This window comes from Piliocolobus tephrosceles, chromosome 2, assembly GCF_002776525.5.
Source record: "Piliocolobus tephrosceles isolate RC106 chromosome 2, ASM277652v3, whole genome shotgun sequence".
Taxonomy (NCBI): Eukaryota; Metazoa; Chordata; class Mammalia; order Primates; family Cercopithecidae; genus Piliocolobus; species Piliocolobus tephrosceles.
This window is the reverse complement of record NC_045435.1, coordinates 156,258,128-156,279,027: the sequence shown is the minus strand read 5'-3', so window position 1 is coordinate 156,279,027 and position 20,900 is coordinate 156,258,128. Positions and strand designations below refer to the sequence as shown.

At 49.3% G+C, this 20,900-nt stretch overlaps 1 protein-coding gene across 2 annotated transcripts in view; it reads left to right on the top strand.

Annotated features, from left to right (window-relative positions):
* RAB6B (RAB6B, member RAS oncogene family) overlaps window positions 1-20,900 on the top strand; it is a 69,120-nt gene that overhangs the window by 38,218 nt on the left and 10,002 nt on the right. For both annotated transcript variants that reach the window (XM_023207454.2, XM_026454181.1), the window contains 5 exons: window positions 13,475-13,528; window positions 13,748-13,853; window positions 15,559-15,670; window positions 16,900-16,993; window positions 20,472-20,538. In XM_023207454.2, coding sequence (XP_023063222.1) covers window positions 13,475-13,528; window positions 13,748-13,853; window positions 15,559-15,670; window positions 16,900-16,993; window positions 20,472-20,538 — 433 coding nt within the window. The remainder of the gene's footprint in view (window positions 1-13,474; window positions 13,529-13,747; window positions 13,854-15,558; window positions 15,671-16,899; window positions 16,994-20,471; window positions 20,539-20,900) is intronic.

Here is a 20,900-nt window from a genome sequence, read left to right as displayed (position 1 = left end):
AGATGAATGTAATTCAGACTGGATTCATTATAATTATAGTCATTTCTTCTTCTGATTTTAAGATAAATTAAAATGGAAACATTTTCCTTGGCCCTTACATGTTTGTGGGCACTGGGCTTTGTGCCCCTCATGCCTGATGGGTGAGTTGGCCCCAGTGACTGGGACTGTGGAAGGCCCAAGACTGAGTTGGGATCCCTGGGTAGGAAGGGTGCGCCATGGAGGGTTCCTGACCCAGACACTGACGGGATCAAAGATACAGAGTTTGTGGCAGGCAGGGCTGGAGGGACTGGGCGGGGACCAGGGGTGGCAGCTGAGGCGGGACACACAAAGACTCAGATACAGCTGTGTGTGGAAGGGCAGGGAGGGCAGGGGGAGGGAGGAACCATGCAGCGCTGTGTGGGAGGTAAGCGAGGGGCCTAGGAGAGACAGCACAGGAAGTGGAAGGGGCCAGCGAACAGTGTGTCTGTGGGTTACCTACAGAAGAGGAAGAGGCCTGAATGTGCCCCAGGTTTCTGTCTGGACATGCTGGAAGAATATCAATGCCATTGACACAAAGAAAAAGGAGAGTCCAGTGGGAAGTAATGATCAAACAGCCAAAATGCTTGAAAATGGCTCTTCTCTGAGGCCAGCCTGTGGGAGACTGGGCAAATCTAGATTCCTGAAGCCCTAAAACTGGGTGCATTTTTCTCTAACGGAATGTAGGACGGAGGCAGAGTGCCAGAAGAAGGGGCCTTTTACCCACAGAATCTCAAATGCCATGTGTCCCCAGCACCTGGGGAGATGGGGACAGGATCTTCTGCCCTGGTAGAGGTGGTCAGAGTGAGTGAGGGCACATGCCGAGGAGAAGGATTCAGCGTGTCCCCTATGCCTCAGTCCTTTTTTTTTCTTTTCCCTTCGAAAAGAGGCCTGGGTTTAAGCCCCATGTTCAAGTCCCACTTCGCTGGGAGACCTGGGCCAAGCTTTTCAGTTTCTTAGTATTACTTTTTCTTTTAACCTGGAAATTATTCAGATGGAATTTAGGCCCTCTATCACCTAAACCAGTGGCCTTCAACTTTGGAAGTAGGAATGTAATTAATTTGTATTTAAACTATGGCTCACAGAGGTATTAAAGTTGAGATGGTAGAAAATTATGGACCAAAACCACTGTTGATACAAATGTGCATTACTCTACAGAAAGAATGATGGCAACCCTGCAACAAACCAAGATGATAATGATAAAGTGAAACGAATGATAACTCTCCGCAGTATCCTGACCATCCCTGCATGTGCACTTGTGCTGTGCTTTGCTGCTCTGCCAAATGATGCTTGACCCTGTCGACTTCGGGCAGAGCACTGGACTGCAGTCCTCGATTACCCCTAGCAACATGAGGATTTTTTTTTTTTATTAATAGAGTGGAGTTTCATTTTTTGCAGACATTATGTTCTGGGGTCACAATATGAGTTGACACTCTTATGTCATGAAATCTGAATGCCAGTCACTCTGGCAAGATGACCCTGCCTCAGAAACCCACTGGGGCACCGCAGGTCATCCAGGTGTTCCCTCTGGACGTTGACCCAGCAAAAGATACTCCAGGTGTTGGACTTTTGAGGGCGTCTAAGAACTTACTTATGGTAACCTTCAAAATGAATTAGGGAAGATTACTAAAGCCTGGAGCAGAGATCTGCATCCTGAGTCCATTCCACTTATTAAATGTATCAGGAGCTACTGGTGGGCTCACCCAGTACCCATTGGCAACCTCCTACTCCCTCGCTTGACTACTTTAGACTGTAAAAGCTAAATTTGGCTTTCCCAGCCTCTCTAGAGGCGAAGGGTAATGGTGTGACTCCATTCTGGCCAATAAGACACAAGCAGCAGTCTGCTTGGGGGGAAGGATTCCAGGGAAGCTCTTGCTTACTTTTTCTGCCTTGAATGTGGATGTGATGTCTGGAGCAGCAACAGTCTGCACAAAGATGAGAACCCATGGGCCATGACAGCAGAACGGAATAAGCAGTAGTCCAGGGGCCTGATTTATCACCATTCAGTGTACCAACCACACTGCCCAGCCTCTAACATCCTTTCTTTCTCTCTCTCCTCTCCTATGCCCTCCTCTCCACTTCTTTGTCAGCACATGCAAATTAGAAATGTAGTCCCCTTCTAGTACGGAAGGCTGATGAACAGTGGCATAAATGAAGGAGAGTTCTAATTTTGTAGGTGCAAGAGGTCATGTGGTTGGCACACTGAGTGGTGCTACCATCAGGCCCCTGGACTATTGCTTTTTCCATTCTGCCGTCGTGGCCTGTGGGTTCTCATCTTCGTGCGGGCTGGCTGTTGCTGCTCCAGGCATCACATCCACATTCAAGGCAGAAAAAGTAAGCAAGAGCTTCCCTGGAATCCTTCCCCCCAAGCAGACTGCTGCTTGTGTCTTATTGGCCAGAATGGAGTCACACCATTACCCTTCGCCTCTAGAGAGGCTGGGAAAGCCAAATTTAGCTGTTACAGTCTAAAGTAGTCAAGCGAGGGAGTAGGAGGTTGCCAATGGGTACTGGGTGAGCCCACCAGTAGCTCCTGATACATTTAATAAGTGGAATGGACTCAGGATGCAGATCTCTGCTCCAGGCTTTGGTAATCTTTCCTAATTCATTTTGAAGGTTACCATAAGTAAGTTCTTAGACGCCCTCAAAAGTCCAACACCTGGAGTATCTTTTGCTGTAAGGGTTGAGGGGAGGGCTGGCACACATGGATCCATTTGTCACCCTTTGGGAGGCCTCTCAGGGAGCTTCAGGCCACACAACCTTCACATATGGGTGGCTTTTGAAGGGACCCACTGATATTGATGAAATTTAACCTTTTTTAAAGTTTGAAGGTATATGTTTTCAAACCACAGTCAGGAAATAAAAGAGCAATCTCATATTTAAATTGGGTGGTGACTAAAGTACAAGCCACTCTCCATTGGGAGAAAAGTGGCCTCCAGGACCATACAGACTTTGAAACTGAGGTGTCTGGAAGAATGCAGGTAACTGTACTGTGGCCTTCTGAGCCAAAATCCCCTCCCCCAGGGCACATTACTGCGCTTCTGGCAAGGACATGCCCAGCCTATTTGCCAGAGACTGCTGTCTCATCTCTCCAAAGCACCCACTTGCCAGTCTGGATCCTGAAGTTTCAGCAGGCTCATTTGCAAGCTAATTTGCATGACTCTACCCTGATACTTTAATCTAATGGTTAGTGGTGCAGAGCACAAACAGCAACTTCATTGTCAAAGGCTTATCATGCCCAGCTGCTTTCTGCCACTTATGGATGCTTCCCCAGCCCTGGGCCCAGGCCTGGCCAAGGCTAAAAGAAGACGCACATACATGCCTTTTCATTATTTCTCTTCCTGAGAAAAGAATCTTGAGTCAATTTATGCAAATTACCATGAAGATTTCCATTGCAGACTTTATTACTGTGTCTTGTCAGAATGTGGATACAAAATTGTATTTCGTAATAAGTGCACATAGCAAAGAAGACTTCAACAAGTGCCTCAGGAAACCTCTCCTTCCTCCGGGATCAGCAGGGCCAATGGAAGCTTCTGTGCAGAAGGAAGCGTGTGATGTACTGTCATTCTGCACTGTATGTCTGAACCCCTGTAGACACTGTTTAATACCATGTTCAGAAGAAGATAAATGTGGAGGCAGCTATGAAATCCATACTCATAAGGTTCCTCACATTTTGCATAAATGAAGTGCCTGCCCTTTCTCATAGGCAGTGCTATTTGTAAGCACAAAGATATTAAAGGAATAAATAAGCATTGCCAGGTTTGGAGCAATCTGCTCCCAGCAGCGTGCGGCTCAGCCTTCTCAGAGGACACGGTGCAGTGCAGGAGGTGCCCCCAGCACAGCCGAGGAGGGAGAGGAGGGTCATAGGGATTGTGGACTGGCTGGCAGGAGACTCCCCAAGGACAGGCCTGCTGTTCGTGTTGTCATGATATCCTGTGTTTACATCCCTGTAAAATAGTTACCAGCAAAAATAATTTGCTTCATACCTCACAAGAGAAAATGAAGTTCAGAGAAAGAATGCTTTGACCAGGAGACTCCATGGCAAGCTAGAAGAGGGAAGTAGTCTCCTTTAGAACCCAGCTCTCTGAAGGTCAGCCTTTCCTGAAGCTCTGGGAATACTCAGTTATTGGGACGTTTATAGGGATTGCAACCTCAAAGGTTCCTAGGGCAAAGAGTTTTAGTTTCTCTGTTGAGATTTTTAAATCTGTGCCTTTATTATGAGCTTATTTTTACATTTGAGCATAGTTATATGAGCTATTTTTAAATACTTGCCTGCTGTTTTCAACATCTGGGTACCTCAGAGTTAGTCTCCATTTAATCTCTTTTTTCTTGAATATGGCTCACATTTTCTTCTTAATTCATGTGACTAGTAATTTTGGGTTATACATTATGTTAAAACTGTGGACTCAATTTGTTCCTGTGAAGAGTACTCTTGGTTTTAGTGGGCAGCTAAATTGTCTGGACCCAGATTCTCAATTCTCCCCACTGTGGTAGGCAGCAACTGAAAGTTATGTTCAGATTTTTTTGTTTGCCTGTTTTGTTTTGTTTTCAGTCTTAGGTAGGCTGCTGCTTAGGGTCTGCTCGGGTCAGTCAGAGATTTGGGTAGCATTTATATGCAGAATTTGGGGTCACCTCTCTGTATGTATGTCACTTCCAGGATTTTCACACTTTCTGGCTGCTGTAGTAGCTTTGCAGATTGTTCTCAAATTTCTCAACCAGTAAAACTGTCTGTGCCTTATTTGAGGCAATAGATGATGTCAAAGAGCTAGAAATTTTCTGGTAACTGAGGCCCAGCCAAGGCCCTCTTAAAAGTTCTTGTTTTGGCTGGGCGCGGTGGCTCAAGCCTGTAATCCCAGCACTTTGGGAGGCCGAGACGGGCGGATCGCGAGGTCAGGAGATCGAGACCATCCTGGCTAACCTGGTGAAACCCCGTCTCTACTAAAAAATACAAATAAACTAGCCGGGCGAGGTGGCGGGCGCCTGTAGTCCCAGCTACTTGGGAGGCTGAGGCAGGAGAATGGTGTAAACCCGGGAGGCGGAGCTTGCAGTGAGCTGAGATCCGGTCACTGCACTCCAGCCTGGGTGACAGAGTGAGACTCCGTCTCAAAAACAAAACAAAAACAAAAACAAAAAAGTTCTTGTTTCTGTTCTGTCCTTAGAGAGCTGACTTTTCTCTTCTGGCAAATTAACTTCATCTTAAGTGGGCTCTGCTGAACTATTATGGCTGATGACCATAAGATTATGAAAATAGGTAGCCAGATAGTGTGTGACCCCCGGGAATATTCAGTGACAGCTTCAGGGCGCATGACAGGTTCGGAAATGAAGGGATTTGAGGAAGGAGAGGGAGTACAACTGAATAGTCAAGAGCAGGGACTTTGCACTCAGGGAAACTGATACTGACACCACTGACTGTGTGACCTTGGTTCTGAGTAAGCCTTGCTTTCTTCTGTGAATAGAACGTTCTTGTGCATAAGCATCTCCCCCTTATCTCTCACCCCGTACAGGGTATCTGCCACTCCTGGACATCACAACCTTCCCAGACTCTGATTACAACAGAAGGTAGTTTGCAAACTTTACTGCACAAATGAGTTATCTGAGGGCTTGTCTGGAATTCTGATTCCCAGAGATTGTGATTCTGTCTGTCTGAGTGGAGCTCAGGAATCTACATGTTTAACACACTCCTGATGTGATTCTGATGCAAGTGACTCGTGGGCTACATACTGAGAATCACTGAATCACTGGCCAGTGGGAGAGATTGATCAGTATGAGATCTTTCCAGTTTAACAGAGAAAGTGTTAAATGAGGGGCCCTGGACCAACCTGAGGGCCCAGAAAATGATTTGTAGAAGAGCTGAATCTCGAGTTCTGGATAAGTATAAACCATGTGGAAGAGCATTCCAGAGGAGGGAACAGTATTAGAAAAGGCCCAGACACACAAAGGAACTTGTTTGTGAGGAGTTCTGTACAGAATATTATTTCTAAAGTATAAAGTGCGGGCTGGGCAAGGAGGGAATGAGTCCAAAGAATGCCAGGGACAGGCCCTGAACAGCATTATAGGCCAGCTTGAAGTGTTTGAGCTATTTCTTAGGGGCAGTAGAGAGTGATATGATCATATTAATGTTTCAGAAAAATAACCCTGTGCAGTGGTTTCAATGTCACCGTCAAAACTCATATTAAAATTTAATTGCCATTGTGACAGTATTAAGAGGTGATCCTAGAAGGATGCAGCTGCTTAAAAAAAAAAAAAAGGTGGAGCCTTTAAGAGGTGATTAGGTAATGAGGGATTCACCCTCATGAATGGATTAATGCAGTTATTGAAGCAGTGGGTTGATATCCATGGGAGTTTGGGCCCCTTTTTCTCTCTGTGTTCACTTTCCCTTCTACCTTCTGACATGGGATGACACAGCACAAAGGCCCTCCCCAGATACCAGTGCCATGTTCTTGGACTTCCCAGCTTCCAGAATTGTGGTAAGTAAATTTCTTTTTAAAATAAATTATCCAGGGAGGCTGAGGCAGGAGAATGGCGTGAACCTGGGAGGCGGAACTTCCAGTGAGCCAAGATCACGCCACAGCACTCCAGTCTGAGAGACACAGCGAGACTCTGTCTCAAAAATAATAATAATAATAATAATTAAAAAAAAATCCAGTCTGTGGTATTCTGTTACAGCAGCAGAAAATGGACTAAGATATCCTGCCTGCTACATGAAAGATTAATTACAGTGGAAAGCATGAGGGATAGTCAGGAAGCTGTTGGTGTTATTTAGGTAAAAGAAGTTCAGTGTCTAAACTAGGGCAGTGGGGTTGGGGATGGAGAAAAAGGGAGCTTGTTGAGAGCCCTTAGGAGGCCAGGTAACCAGTTCAGTATTCATTTGATGTGAGGGAACAGACAGCAAGTAAAGAGGAGCAACTCAGGAGGGCTTTCAAGGTTCCAGAGACATGGGTGCCCTGGGTGGTCAAGGTGCCATTTATTGAAATAGGAAAAATAGCAGAAGCAGATTTGGAGGAAGATGATAGGCTCTTTTCAGAACATACTATATTTAGTCAACTGTCTAGTGGATAATTAAATGGGATTTGTAGTAAGTAGCTGGATGCATAGATTTGGGGCTCAGAACAGTGGTAAGGCCTGGGTTATAGATTGGGAACTGATCAGTATATCATATGTGAAGCATCGAGAGTAAATGAGTTCCCCCTGAAACAAAACAGTAGGAAATGCCAACATTTTAGGAAAAGAGAGGTAGAAGATCCTACAAGAGAACAATAAGGAACAGCAATTAGAGAGACAGGGAAAGCCAGAAACAAGTAAAGTCATGGAAAGCAAAGAAGAAACAAATGCCATAGAAGAGGAATGGTCAGCAGGGTCAAGTGTGTTGTGTCTGGCCTACACAGTGTCCTCATGATTTGGTGATGAAATGGCAACTGATGACCATAGCAAGAGCTGCGAGCAGAGGGACAGAAACCAGAGTGACCTAGTTGAGAAATGGGTGGGCATAGAGGAAATGGATACGGTGGGTTTGAAGTCCTTTTCCAAGAAGCCCATTCAGAAGAGGTGAGAGATTGGCAGATGACTAGAGAGCAACTTAGTGAAAATGAGGGATTTTTCCACTCAAAGATGTGAGAATCTTGAGAATGTTTCTTGGATGAAAGGAAAGAGTGAGTAGAGAATGAGAGATTGAGATACAGAAGAGAAAGGAGATGGCTGAGAAAGCATCATCCAGAGAAGGCCAGGGCCAAGAGGGCCTAGGAAGAGGCTTTTTTTAAACAGGAGAAATAACAAATACTCAGAGCCTGGAGGCGTGTGAGGATAAGTCTGGACATATGTAGACAACTGTGCAAATACCTTTTGAATCTTGACTGCAGTCTCAGCTGTGGACATTTGACAAGTCACTTAGGATCTCTTGTATCCCGTTTTCTTAGCAGTGACACAGAATACAGAAGAGCCTAACTCATCACATAGATTTATTGTCCAGATTAAATTTAAGTAATGTATCTAAAGCAGTTAGTACAAGAGCTGGGAAATGATGAAGTGCTGAGATGTTTAGTTGTTACTGTGGATGTCATTGTTACTGTGATAGGAAGCAATCAAGGACAAGTAGCATGTTTTTATATTTGCCCATAGATTTGCCATTTCTGGTGCACTTGTATTCCAGCCTTACAGATTCTAATTTCCATCTACAAAATTTCTCTTTAGCCTAAAGCATCTCTTATAATGAGTGCATGCTGGTGACAAATTATGTGACTTTCCCTTATGTGAAAATGTTTATGTTTTGTCTTCATTTTTGAAGAAAATTTTCACCAGCTATAGAATTCTAGGCTGACAGGGTTTTTGTGTGTGTGTCTTGTTTTATTTTCTAAGCAGTTTAGAGATGTTATTCCCTTGTCTTCTGTCTTCCATGATTTCTGATGATAAATCAACTCTAATTCTTACCATTGTTCCCTTGTATGTCACGTGTTGTTCTGTTTTCTGGCTGCTATTACGGTTTTCTATTTTTTTATTTTCAGCAATTTGACTATGACATACCTTGGTTTGGTTTTTTACAGATTTACCCTGTTTTAGGTTCACTGAACTTCTTGGAACTGTGGGTTGATGTTTCTAATTAACTTGGGGGAAATTGGGGGCTATTCTCAAGATGGTTTTTGCTTGCATCTGTTTCTACTGTCCTTCTGATACTCTAGTTGCATTTTTTATTTTATTATTTTTTGAGGGATGACGACTTGCTCTGTTGCCCAGGCTGGAGTGCAGTGGTGCGATCTCAGCTCACTGCAACCTCTGCCTCCCAGATTCAAATGAGTCTCCTGCCTCATCCTCCTAAGTAGCTGGGATTACAGGCACCCGCCGAGATACCTGGCTAATTTTTAGTAGAGATGGGGTTTCACTGTGTTGGGCAGGCTGGTCTCAAACTCCTGACCTCAGGTGATCTGCTTGCCTCGGCCTCCCAGAGTGCTAGGATTTAGGCATGAGTCACCATACCCGGCCTCTAATTGCATTTATATCAGCTCACTTCATATGGTCCTAGGAGTGCTTGAAGCTCTCTTTATTTTTATTGCATCATTTTTCTCTCTGTGCTTCAGTTTGAGCAATTTATTTTGGCCTGTCTTCAGGTTCACTGAGCTTTCTTCTGCAGTGTCCTAGCTACTGTTGTTTAAATCCAATGCATTTTTATTTCAGATATTATAAATTTTAGTGTTAAAAGTTCCATTTTGTTTTGTTTTAGAATTTTCATAAATCTCTTGACAGTCACCCATTGTTTATTTTAAAATTTTTTTTACATATTTATAAGAATTTTAAAGTCTTTGTCTACTGATTCAACATTTGGGTCATGTAGGGGTGGGTCTGTTGAGCTTTTTCCCTTGATTATGGCTTGAATTTTCTGTTTCTTCACATTTCTAGTCCTTTTTTATTATACAGTGGACCTCATGAATAATAAGTTATAGTCCTGGATTTTGTTACCTTCCTCTGAAGAGTGTTGTTTTATTTTAATAGGCTATTAAATGATGGGCAGTTAATACTTTTTAGGGAATGGTTAGTTATCATGTATTGACCTTGTTAAGACAGATGTCTTCATCCATTCAGGTTGCTATAACAAAATAGACTGGGTAATGTATAAGCAATTGACATTTATTGCTCACAATTCAGGAGTCTGGGATTTCCTTCCAAGATCAAGCCTCCAGCAGATTCTGCATCTGGTGAGGAGTTGCTCTCTGCTTCAAAAATGTCACCTTTATGCTGTGTCCTCCGTGGTGGAAGGGACGAAAGCTGTGTCCTCACATGGCAGAGGGGAGCCAGGGCATTCCCTTAAGCATCTTTTATAAGGGTACTAATCCTATTCAAGAGATCAGAGTCCTCATGACTTAATCATTTCCCCAAAGGATGTGCCTTTTAATACTGTCATGTTGAGGATTAAGTTTCAGCATTTGAATTTGAGGTTGCAGGGGACACATTCAGACCATAGCAATAGATTTATTTTGGTTTTCTCTTAGTCCTCTGGTGTAACCCTCAGTCCTGAGATGATCTTGTTCCTCCCAAAGCCAGCCTTTCTGGTGTTTCAGTGGAGTCTGAGGTGTTTTTGAAGTTCTTTTAATTTGGTGGAACTGGGGAGTTTCTTCAGGAGGCAAATTGATTTAATGTAGAATCTACCTAGTTCTCTTCCATTCCTTCAGCGATTGTAACCTCTGCATACGTTTTTGTTTTGTTTTGTTTTGTTTTGTTTTTTTCTTTTGAGCCAGAGTCTTGCTCTGTTGACCAACCTGGAGTACAGTAGTGTCATCATGGCTCACTGCACCCTCAGCCCTACCAGCCTCAAGCAATTCTTCCCCCTCAGCCTCACAAGTAGCTGGGACTACAGGTGGGCACCACTGCACCTGATTAATTTTTATTTTTTATTTTTTACAGAGGCAAAGTCTCACTATATTACCCAGGCTGCTCTCAAACTCCTGGATTCAAGTGATCCTCCTGCCTCAGCTTTTCAAAGTGCTGGGATTACAGGCATGAGCCACTGTGCCCTGCCTCGTCCTGCTTTTGATCATTCTTCAGTGCTTGCAAATTGTTATTTCTTGTATTTTTCCAGATATTAAAATAGTTTTCTGTGGGAGGGTTTGTTTGATACAAGCCACTCAGCCATTATTGAAAGCAAAACTTAGGAATATGTTTTTGAGCAGAGCTGAGGGCTCAGTTACACCCAGAGACAATGCCTATGCTTTGGCGCCATCTCCACAACTATGGAAGTTCTTCAGTGGCTCAGTGGCCTGGTCAGATGGAGATTGTGGCTAGAACAAGTCTGAAAGAGTGGACAGTTAAGGGACCAGAGGTTTCTCTGATGGGGAAGCTGGAAGTGGGAATTAAGAGAGAGCTGGAGAAGATGGGATGTTGGCCTCATTCAGGTTCCTCGCTGCTGCCTCTGGTCAAGCTGTTACGGGATGTGAGAGAAAGTATATGGATGTTCAGTAATGGTGTTTATGATTATGGAGGCCACTGGGTTGAGCTTTGCTGGGACTTCATCCAAGTAGCACAATTCCTTGTTTCATTTGGTGACTTCTCTGCCCTTCATGGAAGCAGAAGTGCCTTGTGACATGTGAGGTGTGATGGGGTGTCATCATTACGTTATCAGTAGCATTGCCATCGGGTGCCTACCTTTGAGGGATACATTTCTTCATGGTTCTTTGCTTGTAAGTTAGGCTATAGTTAGGCTATGTTAAAAGAAACCCAAAATAACAGTGGCTTAAACAAAATAGAACAATCTGAGCAGTCCAGTGCTGCTGAAGTAGCTCCTCAGGGTCCGGGAGTCAGGCTTTGTTGATGTCATCGCTCCTCTGTCATCCTCATCTGGATGGGCCACTATGACTCATCCCCACCAAACAGTGGGAAAGGGAGCAGCTGTGGGTACTCCTTGCCCACAGAGGACCTGTCCCCAAATATGCCTGCATCACCTTCACATTCCATTAACCAGAATGTAGCCACCCAGCTGCAAAGAAGGCTGGGAAATATGGTCTTTATTTGGGGCAGCCCTGAGTCCATCTGCACACCCAGAATTCTGTTACTATAGAAAGGGAGACTACGTACTGGGGACAACCAGCAGTCCCTGCCACCAGACCTAAGCTCATACACCTGGTTTTCTTTCAAGGGTGACTCTACAAAAGGAGCATGTCACTCCTGGGGAGCCTGTTGAGCATTGAGGAGTTGAGAGACTTCTACCTGCTATGTACATTTCTCCATAAGGGAATCAGAAGACAAGGATTGTCAATCTAACATATACCTGTGAAGGAAAAAGTCTGCATCCACAAGCACTGGTCATTGCAGATTTCTCCCTCGGTGGATACAATATGCGAAGCTGGGCTGGAAAGAGCCCAGGTGCTGCCGAGGTTGCAGCTCTGATCTTCCCAGCCCTGCTACTGATGAGTGAAGTCACCCTAGGCATGTCCTTTAACCCTCTTGGTCTGTTCTTTCATCTCCAAAGTAAGGGATTGATTGGGTTGTATCTAAGGTGTTTGTCTAGTGCCCTGGTTCTAGCATCATATGCTCCAGAACATAGAATCCCCCTCCATATCTTTGGGTTATGAAGCTTCCCGGAGGATGCAGCCCCCCTCAGCCCTTTGTGGAACGATTTGGGAGTGTGACTGTGTAAACATGCACACTTGTGCACACACATTGGTGCACACCTTTGCATTCAGCCTGGGGGGCCTGGAGACATGACCTTTTCTATTTTCTTGGGCTTCCTTTGGTTTTGTTTTTTGCAGTAGAAAATCATGGCATTCCACACAATTAAACTTATTTATTAAACTTTATTTCAAAGGACTTTTTCTAATTTTAGAACCGTTATATGTTCATTGTGGAAAGTAGAGAAAAGTGTAATGAAGGAAACAAAATGCACTGTCACTATTCAGACTGTGATGCTATTAACACTTTAGCAGATTCCCTTCACTTCAGTGTCGAAGAAAACATGAAAAATACTCATGGATCTACTTGAGTTAATCTAATTGGGATCACTCGCCACATGATGTTTTATAACCTGTTCTTTTTTAACTGGATGACCATTTCCCCAAATCCTCAAATATGTTTTCAAGAATGTGATTGTTAACAGCTGCCAAGGATTCTAATCACATGGATGTACCACACTAGGCTTATTCAGTGCCCTGGACATTTGGGCTGTGTCCAAGCCTTTGTTATTATTGATTACATAGCAATGATATCTCCATTTTACATTGACAGCGTCTCAGTCCTCCTGACAGGTACTGGGTGCATGTGAGGCCCAGAGAGGTTGGTGGCCTGCCCAAGGACACAGAGAATCCTGGCCATCTGGCCACAAGGCTGGCTGCCTCTCGCAGGTGCCAGGGCAGAAGAGGCATAGGTGTGGCACAGGGGGGCTGGTGACAGCTTCCAACGTTTTGGCTTGAGGAGAAAAGAGCCAGTGTGGGGCCTCCCAGCAAGAGGCCACTCTGGGTGGTCTGCAGTGCCCACACCTGAGAAAAGCCATGCTCCTCTTTGCTCCCACACAGCAGCAAGCTGCCTGCTCCTGCCCCCTGCCTCCCACTCTCCTGAGGCCAGTGTTGAGCCCAGGCCCATGCTTTAGGGCAGCGGGAAGAGGCTTTGGAAGCTGCAGATTAGTCCGAGAGGGGAACAAGGCAGGGAGCCCAGGTGGGGAGAGCAGGATATGTGTGTTGAGTGGCCTGAGTGGCCTTGCTCCTGGGGAGGCCTCCTCACCACGGTGCTCTCACCGCTCCCGAAACACTTTCCCTCTCCAGAGAGGATCTCGCCCTATAAAGGCCACCCCCATCTTTCCTCAGCTTGATCCCTCAGTGAGAGGGCCGCTGAGTAGTGGGTGGAGGGTCAGGGAGGACAGAGCATGGCCACGTTAGACCTGACATGGACGTCCCCTCTTGCTGGTTACGCCACCACCTGCGGTCACCAGGCTTTTGCCCCTTTGCATGAGACCTTTTGGTTTTGACTGTTCTGTGCTTTTCTCTAACAGGCAACCATTGGGATTGACTTCTTGTCAAAAACCATGTACTTGGAGGACCGCACGGTGAGCACCAAATATTAGGACTGGGAGGGACAGGGAAGGTTCCTTTGGGCTTATCCCCTAGGATCTTTAGCTGGTCACCACTGAGAGCCCCTGCCGACACTGGGGACTGGAGCTGGTGGTGCCAGCATTGCAGAGCCCGGCTCTCCCAGTTCCCCGGACCAGGAGGACCTCACTGCCCCACTGACCCATCTGCCTGTGGTCCTACCCTCCCTGAAACAGGTGCGACTGCAGCTCTGGGACACAGCTGGTCAGGAGAGGTTCCGCAGCCTGATCCCCAGCTACATCCGGGACTCCACAGTGGCTGTGGTGGTGTACGACATCACAAGTGAGTGAGGGTCTGCGCCTAAGGGAGGGTGGCTCATTGGGGGTTCCAGGGCCCAGGTGTGACCGTGGCCAGGCCTGTGTGTATGCGTGTGTATATATGCATGTTTGTGCACATGCATCTGTGTGCACATGTGTGTGCGATTGCTCCCTAAATGCAGAAAGGCAGGGAGCAGTGGTGAGTTGCCTTTGAACACCAACATGTTTTCCACTGCCCCCCACCCTCCTGCAACAGGCAGGGGTTTACAGGGCCAGGTTGGCCCTGCTCAGAGCAGGGGCCAGCATGCGGTGTGAGCAGATGCTCACAAGGTTGGCCCTGCTCCAGCCTCTCTGCACCCTCCCTCTCCCTGGCTGTCAGAAAGCTCCCTAAGGAGCTACTTCTGTATGTGTGTCACCATGGGAGAAGACGCCGGTCCCTAGGTCAACCCCGGCCCAGCAGCTGTGAGTGCAGGACTCCCTGGGAAGGTAGGCCAAGGGAGTCTGGAAGTGCAGTAGACTGGTAATCCTTTTCCAGCACTGTGGCTCTTCAGGCCAGAGCAGGTGTTCTTAACAGGACTGCACAGCCTCGAGGGCGCACTGGGCCAGAGGTGGGGTGGGGGCGGGGGCGGGAGCCGATGCAGAAGCCAGACCTGCAAGGCTTGTGTAATGGAACACACCTGATAAGCCCTCAGGGCTGTGGTTACTGTGAAGTGGGAGGATGCCCTAGGTGCTGTCCATAGCCCTAAAATCACACAAGGAAGCACGTGTGACCCCACGCTGGTGCATGCCCCCACCACCCATCCTGCTGCCCTAGCTCTGCCCGCCCCCTCTGTCCACCCCTCTTCTGACTGTAGGCCCCATCCACACCTGAGTGTAGGTGGGAGCTGGGCCCACAAGGGCCTGAGTTCACTTGGCCTGAGGCACATCAGAAGGGATACCAGGCTGTGTGAAACTGAGGCTTCTGAGGACAGCTGCCTCCCCTCCCCTTGGGTGTGCAGGCTGCGGAGTGGTGGGCTTTGCCTTATAGCTGCTCTGCCCTGCAAGGCTTGTCATGGCAGCTGAGGGAGGTCAGGCTGCCAAGAAGTGGCCTTGTCTCTCCTGGATTTTTGAGTGCACCTGGCTCCCCTGACTAGTGCTGGGGCCACCTTTCCCCTCCTCTCACCTGCAGAGCCTGAGGGTTCTCTTCTGAAATCCCTCTGGCCTTCCCCTAACTCTCCTGAGCTCCCCTGGTGGGGGAAGCCACTCAGTAGGGTCCTTCCTTCCCTAGAGGCTTCTGTGTCCTCCTCTGCCCACCCCTCACTGTTTCCAAACTTGCCAAGTCGTGTGTGTGTGTGTGTGTGTGTGTGTGTGTGTGTATATGCACACACATGTGTGACCCAGTTCTCACGCTCCACTCTGAATGCCCAGAGTCAGGTCTGACTCTCAGGCGGGCCCCTAAAGCCACTATTTCATGTAGCAAATCATGACACCATGATCTTCCAGATGGGGCGATTCCTCTCCCACAGAGGGCGGCTAAACAGTGCAAGCGGCTCCCAGGGCTGCAGGGCAGGGCCTGGTTCCCTCTGAAAGGCCCTACCCGGCTGATCTGTGTTGACTGAGCTCGCACCCGTCCCTGGGTATCTGAGGGCACATGCTCACCCTCCCTCCTGCTCCTGGCTCACACATCCCCTTCCCATCTCCTGCTGGTGGCTGGCCCTGGCTTTCAGTTTTTCCTCACTTTCTGCCTCCAGATCTCAACTCCTTCCAACAGACCTCTAAGTGGATCGACGACGTCAGGACAGAGAGGGGCAGCGATGTTATCATCATGCTGGTGGGCAACAAGACGGACCTGGCTGATAAGAGGTAGGTGCAAGGGCACACAGGTGCAGGGTACCACCCTCCACTCCTCTCCAGCTGCTCCTGGACAGGGAGCTCTGGGTGGTGTGTCTGTGCTTCTGACCATGCATCCGGAAAAGGTCCCTTGAGACACTAGGAGCTTTGAGAACAGCTGGTAGACTGTCACCCATGGGTGTGTCATCTGTGAAGCCCCTGTCTTCCACCACCAGGCAGGGGCGGGGAACTCCTCCATGTGCTGTCTACACAGAGCCCTGTGCACCTGGCTTGGCCCAGCAGTGCATGGTCTAAGACCCTGCCATGGCCACAGCACTGCCCCAGACACGGCAGTTCCCTAAGCCCCAGTGTGTGTACTGTTTACTGTCTGTGCCTGTGAAGTGTCCGCACCAGTGTGCACGGGGGTGTGAACACCCTGGGCCCTAGGTGTGAGCATGCAGCGCATTCAGACCACAAACCTATAGCTGTAGCCTGCTTAGCCTGGTTTGTGGCTGCGTCTGGTATGAAGCTTTCTCTGAAGAGTCTCCTCCACGCTGCCCTCCATGCACAGGGAGAACTGGGGTGTCATGTGTGTACATTGTCCACTCATTTCACGTGACCCTGACTTGGGCAGATAAAGTGACAGGCCATGGACTCCAGCAAACAGTGCAGGCTTCCTGCAGTGTCCCTTGACCACCTGAGGAATCACCTGAATTAGAGCCTGCTTTGCTAGAGTTCTGTCCTTAAAGTAAGGAAAACTGGGCTCAAATCCCAGTACAAAGGGTACCTAGGCCCTTCATACCCTCACCCACTTCTGCCTGCCACATCATGGAGCCCTCTCTGCTAAGTAGCTTTGGGGAGACACTTTTAGCATTGGCGTTCTCATACGGAAAATGCGACTAATAGTACCACCCAGAGTGGCACTGTGTGGCTTGAATCTCTTCACAAGCACAAGCTCTGCAGTAATTACTACTGGGAAAGGCAGGCACGGGGCATCCCTACCCCAGGGCCTGCTTTGAAGCTGAGAAGACACGAAGGAAGGAGTGAGGGAAGGGGATGGTGTCCTACTGTTCCCTGGTGCCCGCTTTGTGCTAGAGAGACTATGGTTGGTGCCCAGGAGGGACCCCTGGGATCAGAGCCTGTCTTCAGGGCTGACCAAGGGCCGGGTGGGCTCCCTCTGCCATGCTGGGTGGGTCCCTCCTCATCTCTGCCAGGGGCTGCTCCTCTGCTGAACTGATTTCCCCCCTTCCCCTCATCTCTAGGCAGATAACCATCGAGGAGGGGGAGCAGCGCGCCAAAGAACTGAGCGTCATGTTCATTGAGACCAGCGCGAAGACCGGCTACAACGTGAAGCAGGTGAGGACACACCTGGCACCGGGCCTGGCACGGTGTGGTCCTGTGGTCAGCCGCAGGCTCAGACCTGCCTTGCCCTGAGGGGCTGGTGGCGGGGTTGGGGCAGCCAACCAGAACGCCCATAGATGCGCCCAGGGCGGGGAGAGCTGGTTTCCGGAGCTGGTAAAGCCTAAGAGAGGGAGGGAGCACTCCGGGCATAGCGACTGGAGAATGTAAGTCACCAGCCACCATAGCAGTGGCCAGTCACAGCCCGCGTAGCAGTCCCTAAGAGTGTCCAGCCACCAGCTTCCAGGTGGCTGAGGGAAGCAGTAGTTCCCTAGCCCCTCACCCCACTTCGGGTGCAGGAAAATTCAATCCAGTCAGCGTTTGGGGTTCGTGCCTTGCACTTAGCAAGTGCTTAGGGCTGTGGAGGGCAACTCAGGCCTGGGGAAAAGAGCCCACCGCGGTGTGGCTGGAACTCACAGGAGGGCGAGGCAGTGGAGTTAGGGCCGAGCCTTGCAGCATGAGGGCCCCTGAGTGGTCCGTGGATGGAATTTAGCAGGTCAGCAGACAGGGCTGGAAAACATTGCACCTTTTATCTTCACTAACCACTAACCCGTCCATAGCACTGAAGGACGTCTGTTTGTCCTTCAGTGATTAATGTAGGCAGTGACACTCAGTCGTATTAGTGGTGCCTATGGCTTTACCACCAGTAGAAATCACAGATGCCTTCCCATCACCCCATAGTGTTGCAGGTATCTTGAACTTTACATGCATCAGTGTTTCAGTGTCACAGTAGTTATTAGATCTCTTACTAGTTCTCCCTGTTCAGTGTGTTCATAAGGAAGCACAAATGTCGATGAGGTGTATCCAGTACTCAGTAGTTCCCTTTATCATCCTATGTAATTGATTTCACATACTGCAAAGGAGTCCATAGGCTTCACCAGACTGCCAGAGCGGTCCTTGGCTCACGGAAAGGTTAAGAACTCCTGCCACTGGGGATGCGAATAGGACTTGGAGAGGTGGTGAGGAGGGAGGGCATGCCAAGCAGGGGAACAGCAAAGGCGTGGCTGCAGGGTGCCCGAGGTGTGGGGAGGAGACTCCGGGTGAGGAGTGTGGTTGGCCTGGCATTCGCTTCTGCCCTGCCAGCTCGCATTGCTGGGAACCCTCGGCAAGCTGTGTATGCAGCACTGGCCTTTTAGATGCAGTGATGGTTTGCCCCGTGCGAACAGTGCTGGTGGCAATGGGGAGGGTGGGCTGGCAGAGTGACAAGAAGAGACAGAGTGGAAGGGACACTGTGTGACACTGGGGGCCCCAAAGCTCCAGGACTCAGCGCCCCACCCTAACTGGAGTGCCCTCAGCAGGGCTCCACTCACTCCCATCTGTTCCCAGCCTCCCTTGGTGTGGGGCTGAAGCTGCCACGGTCCTTCCTGCTCCCGGAGGGCGTGGAGGAGAGACTGGGTTGCTGCTCTTTGGGAGCGCTAAAGTAATGGGAAGCAGGGAAGCAGAGGGAGGGCAGCACCAGCAGGTCCATAGGGCAGGTAGCATCTGCCTCATCAGTCAGGGTCAGGGAGGCACTGATGCCCCCACCCCCAGAGTGCTCTGGAACCCACGCAGTGGTTTAGCAGGAGTTAAATGTGGTCAGTTTCAGACCCTACGTGGCTCAGAGGAGTCTCCATGCAGTGCAGACTCCTGGATCTAAATGTGAGCATATCCACTCACAGAAACCTGTACCTGACCCTAGAGCACCCTTCAAAATCCCTAACGGCATTTTGGCCACTAGTCGAGGCTGTGACCGTTTTGAGAGCCAGACAGGCAGATAGGAGCCGCCCAGGGTCAATGCCATGAAGGAAAGCTCAGGAAGGATGGCCCAGGTCCTTTGTACCCTTGCCTACTAATAGCTACCCTACCGCAGAGCCGCCTCTGCAGCCCGCCCACAAGGGTCTCACACCGTGCTGCGCCCACCAGCAGCTTCCCGCCTTGGGCCCTCACGGCCTTTAGCCCTGTCACTCAGCCCGGGTGCTCAGTTGGGGCTGGGCTCTGGGGTGAGGCCATGAATAAGACTCACCCTGTCTTCAGAGAGCTCATGCAGTGGAGGGCAGGAGCCCAGAGCCCACCCAGTTCCTGTAATTCGTATTTGTGAGGAGAGCAGGGAGTGCTCCTGGGTTAGTCCTGTCAGGCTACTGTAACAAATCACTATAGGTGGGGTAGCGTATAAACAACAGAAGTGTATTGCTCACAGCTCTGGAGGCTGGGAACTCCACAGTCAAGGTGCAGGCAGATTCAGAGTCTGGTGAGGGCCCGTGTCCTCCTAGATGGCACCTTCCTGCTGCATCCTCACAATGTGGAAGGGGCAGACAGGCTCCCTCGGGCCTCGTTCCTAAGGGGGCTCGTCCCATTCATCAGGGCTCTACCCTCCTGACTAAGCACCTCCTAAAGCCCCACCTCTTTGTACTGTCACATTGGAGATTCTGTTTCAACATTGGAATTTGCAGGGGGACCAGCATTTAGAGCATAGCAGTTCAGAGTCTTCTGTGCCTCATACTTCTGCCTTGTACTTGTCACCTCCAAGATTCCATCTCTGCCCTCACTCTATCTGCCACTTGCCACCTGTCCCCTGCCACCCACGCCTGCCCCAACACACGCGCGCGTGCGCGCGCGCACACACACACACAGAAAACCCACATGTACGCAGACACGCACCTTACCAAGGAGACACTATAGACACATTCCCCCCACATTTACACAAACACGCACACAAAGATACCACACGTTCGTACACACCACACAAACATTCTCCCGTATGTTTACACAAACACACACGCACCTACCCACACCCATCACCCACAACACACACATTCTCCACGCAGTCCTACAGATAAAACACATACACTGTACACACTCCCACACACAGTCAACAACTCACACTCCACATCCAAGCAAGCCCACAAGATTGTGTTCACACTCCTGCGTCCCTCGCGCTCTCAGAGAAGCCTCGCCACTGTGCCCATGTGGCCCTGGCCCTGCTGTTCGCTGCCTTGGCGCCGGACCTGCAGGGCTCCCTGAGCAGAGTCATTCGTCTCAAGGTCGTATCAGTTCCCCACGCCTGGTCCCCATGAGGGCTGTGTGCAGAAACCCACCTTAAGGCCTGTCACCTGGAGGCCCAAACCATTTTCTGCACCAGAGGAGGTCCTTTGCAGTCACTGCCGTGACCTGAGCTTACCCCAGTGACCTTGTGGCCAGTCTGCTTGGGCAAGAGTCCACAGCTTTGTTCCTTCCGTGAGCTACTGAGGCCTGCCCAGACCTGATGCTGTGAGAGGCACTGCAGGTGGGGGAGAGAGAATGTAGGCATAGCCCCTGGCTTTGAGGGCGCCGTCCGCCCGGCGGATGGGAGAGGAAAGCTGCGGGTTAGGAGGGGAAGACGGGAGAGGGTCCAGGCGCAGTGAGGAGCAGAGGGGAGGGCCAGGGTTGGGGTTCATGCTGCATTTCCTCATCTTTCCAGCTTTTTCGACGTGTGGCGTCGGCTCTACCTGGAATGGAGAATGTCCAGGAGAAAAGCAAAGAAGGGAGTATCCTTTTCATTTGACAAGTAAGTGAAAAGATGTATAAGAGCCATTTATTCACTGAAGGTTAGTGCAGTGGACAGACACTTGCCCAGTCCCTGCCTGGCCTTCCCTCGTCTGCCGCGAATGGCACAGGGCCTCCTCTAGACAGGATGCAGCTGAACCCCATGGTTTGGAGCCCCGTCTGGCTCTGACCATCTACTTCTTCTTCCAGAATAGCAGGAAGATACCAAAGGGGTGTGCACAGAGGGATGCTGTGGGGTGTGGAGTGAGAAACAGCGACTGCCCCTCTTTGCAGTGAGCATGGGTGTGCGTTTCATGAACACAGGCAGAGTCTCCGCTGCAGGGAAGGCTGTGTCACTGGGGGT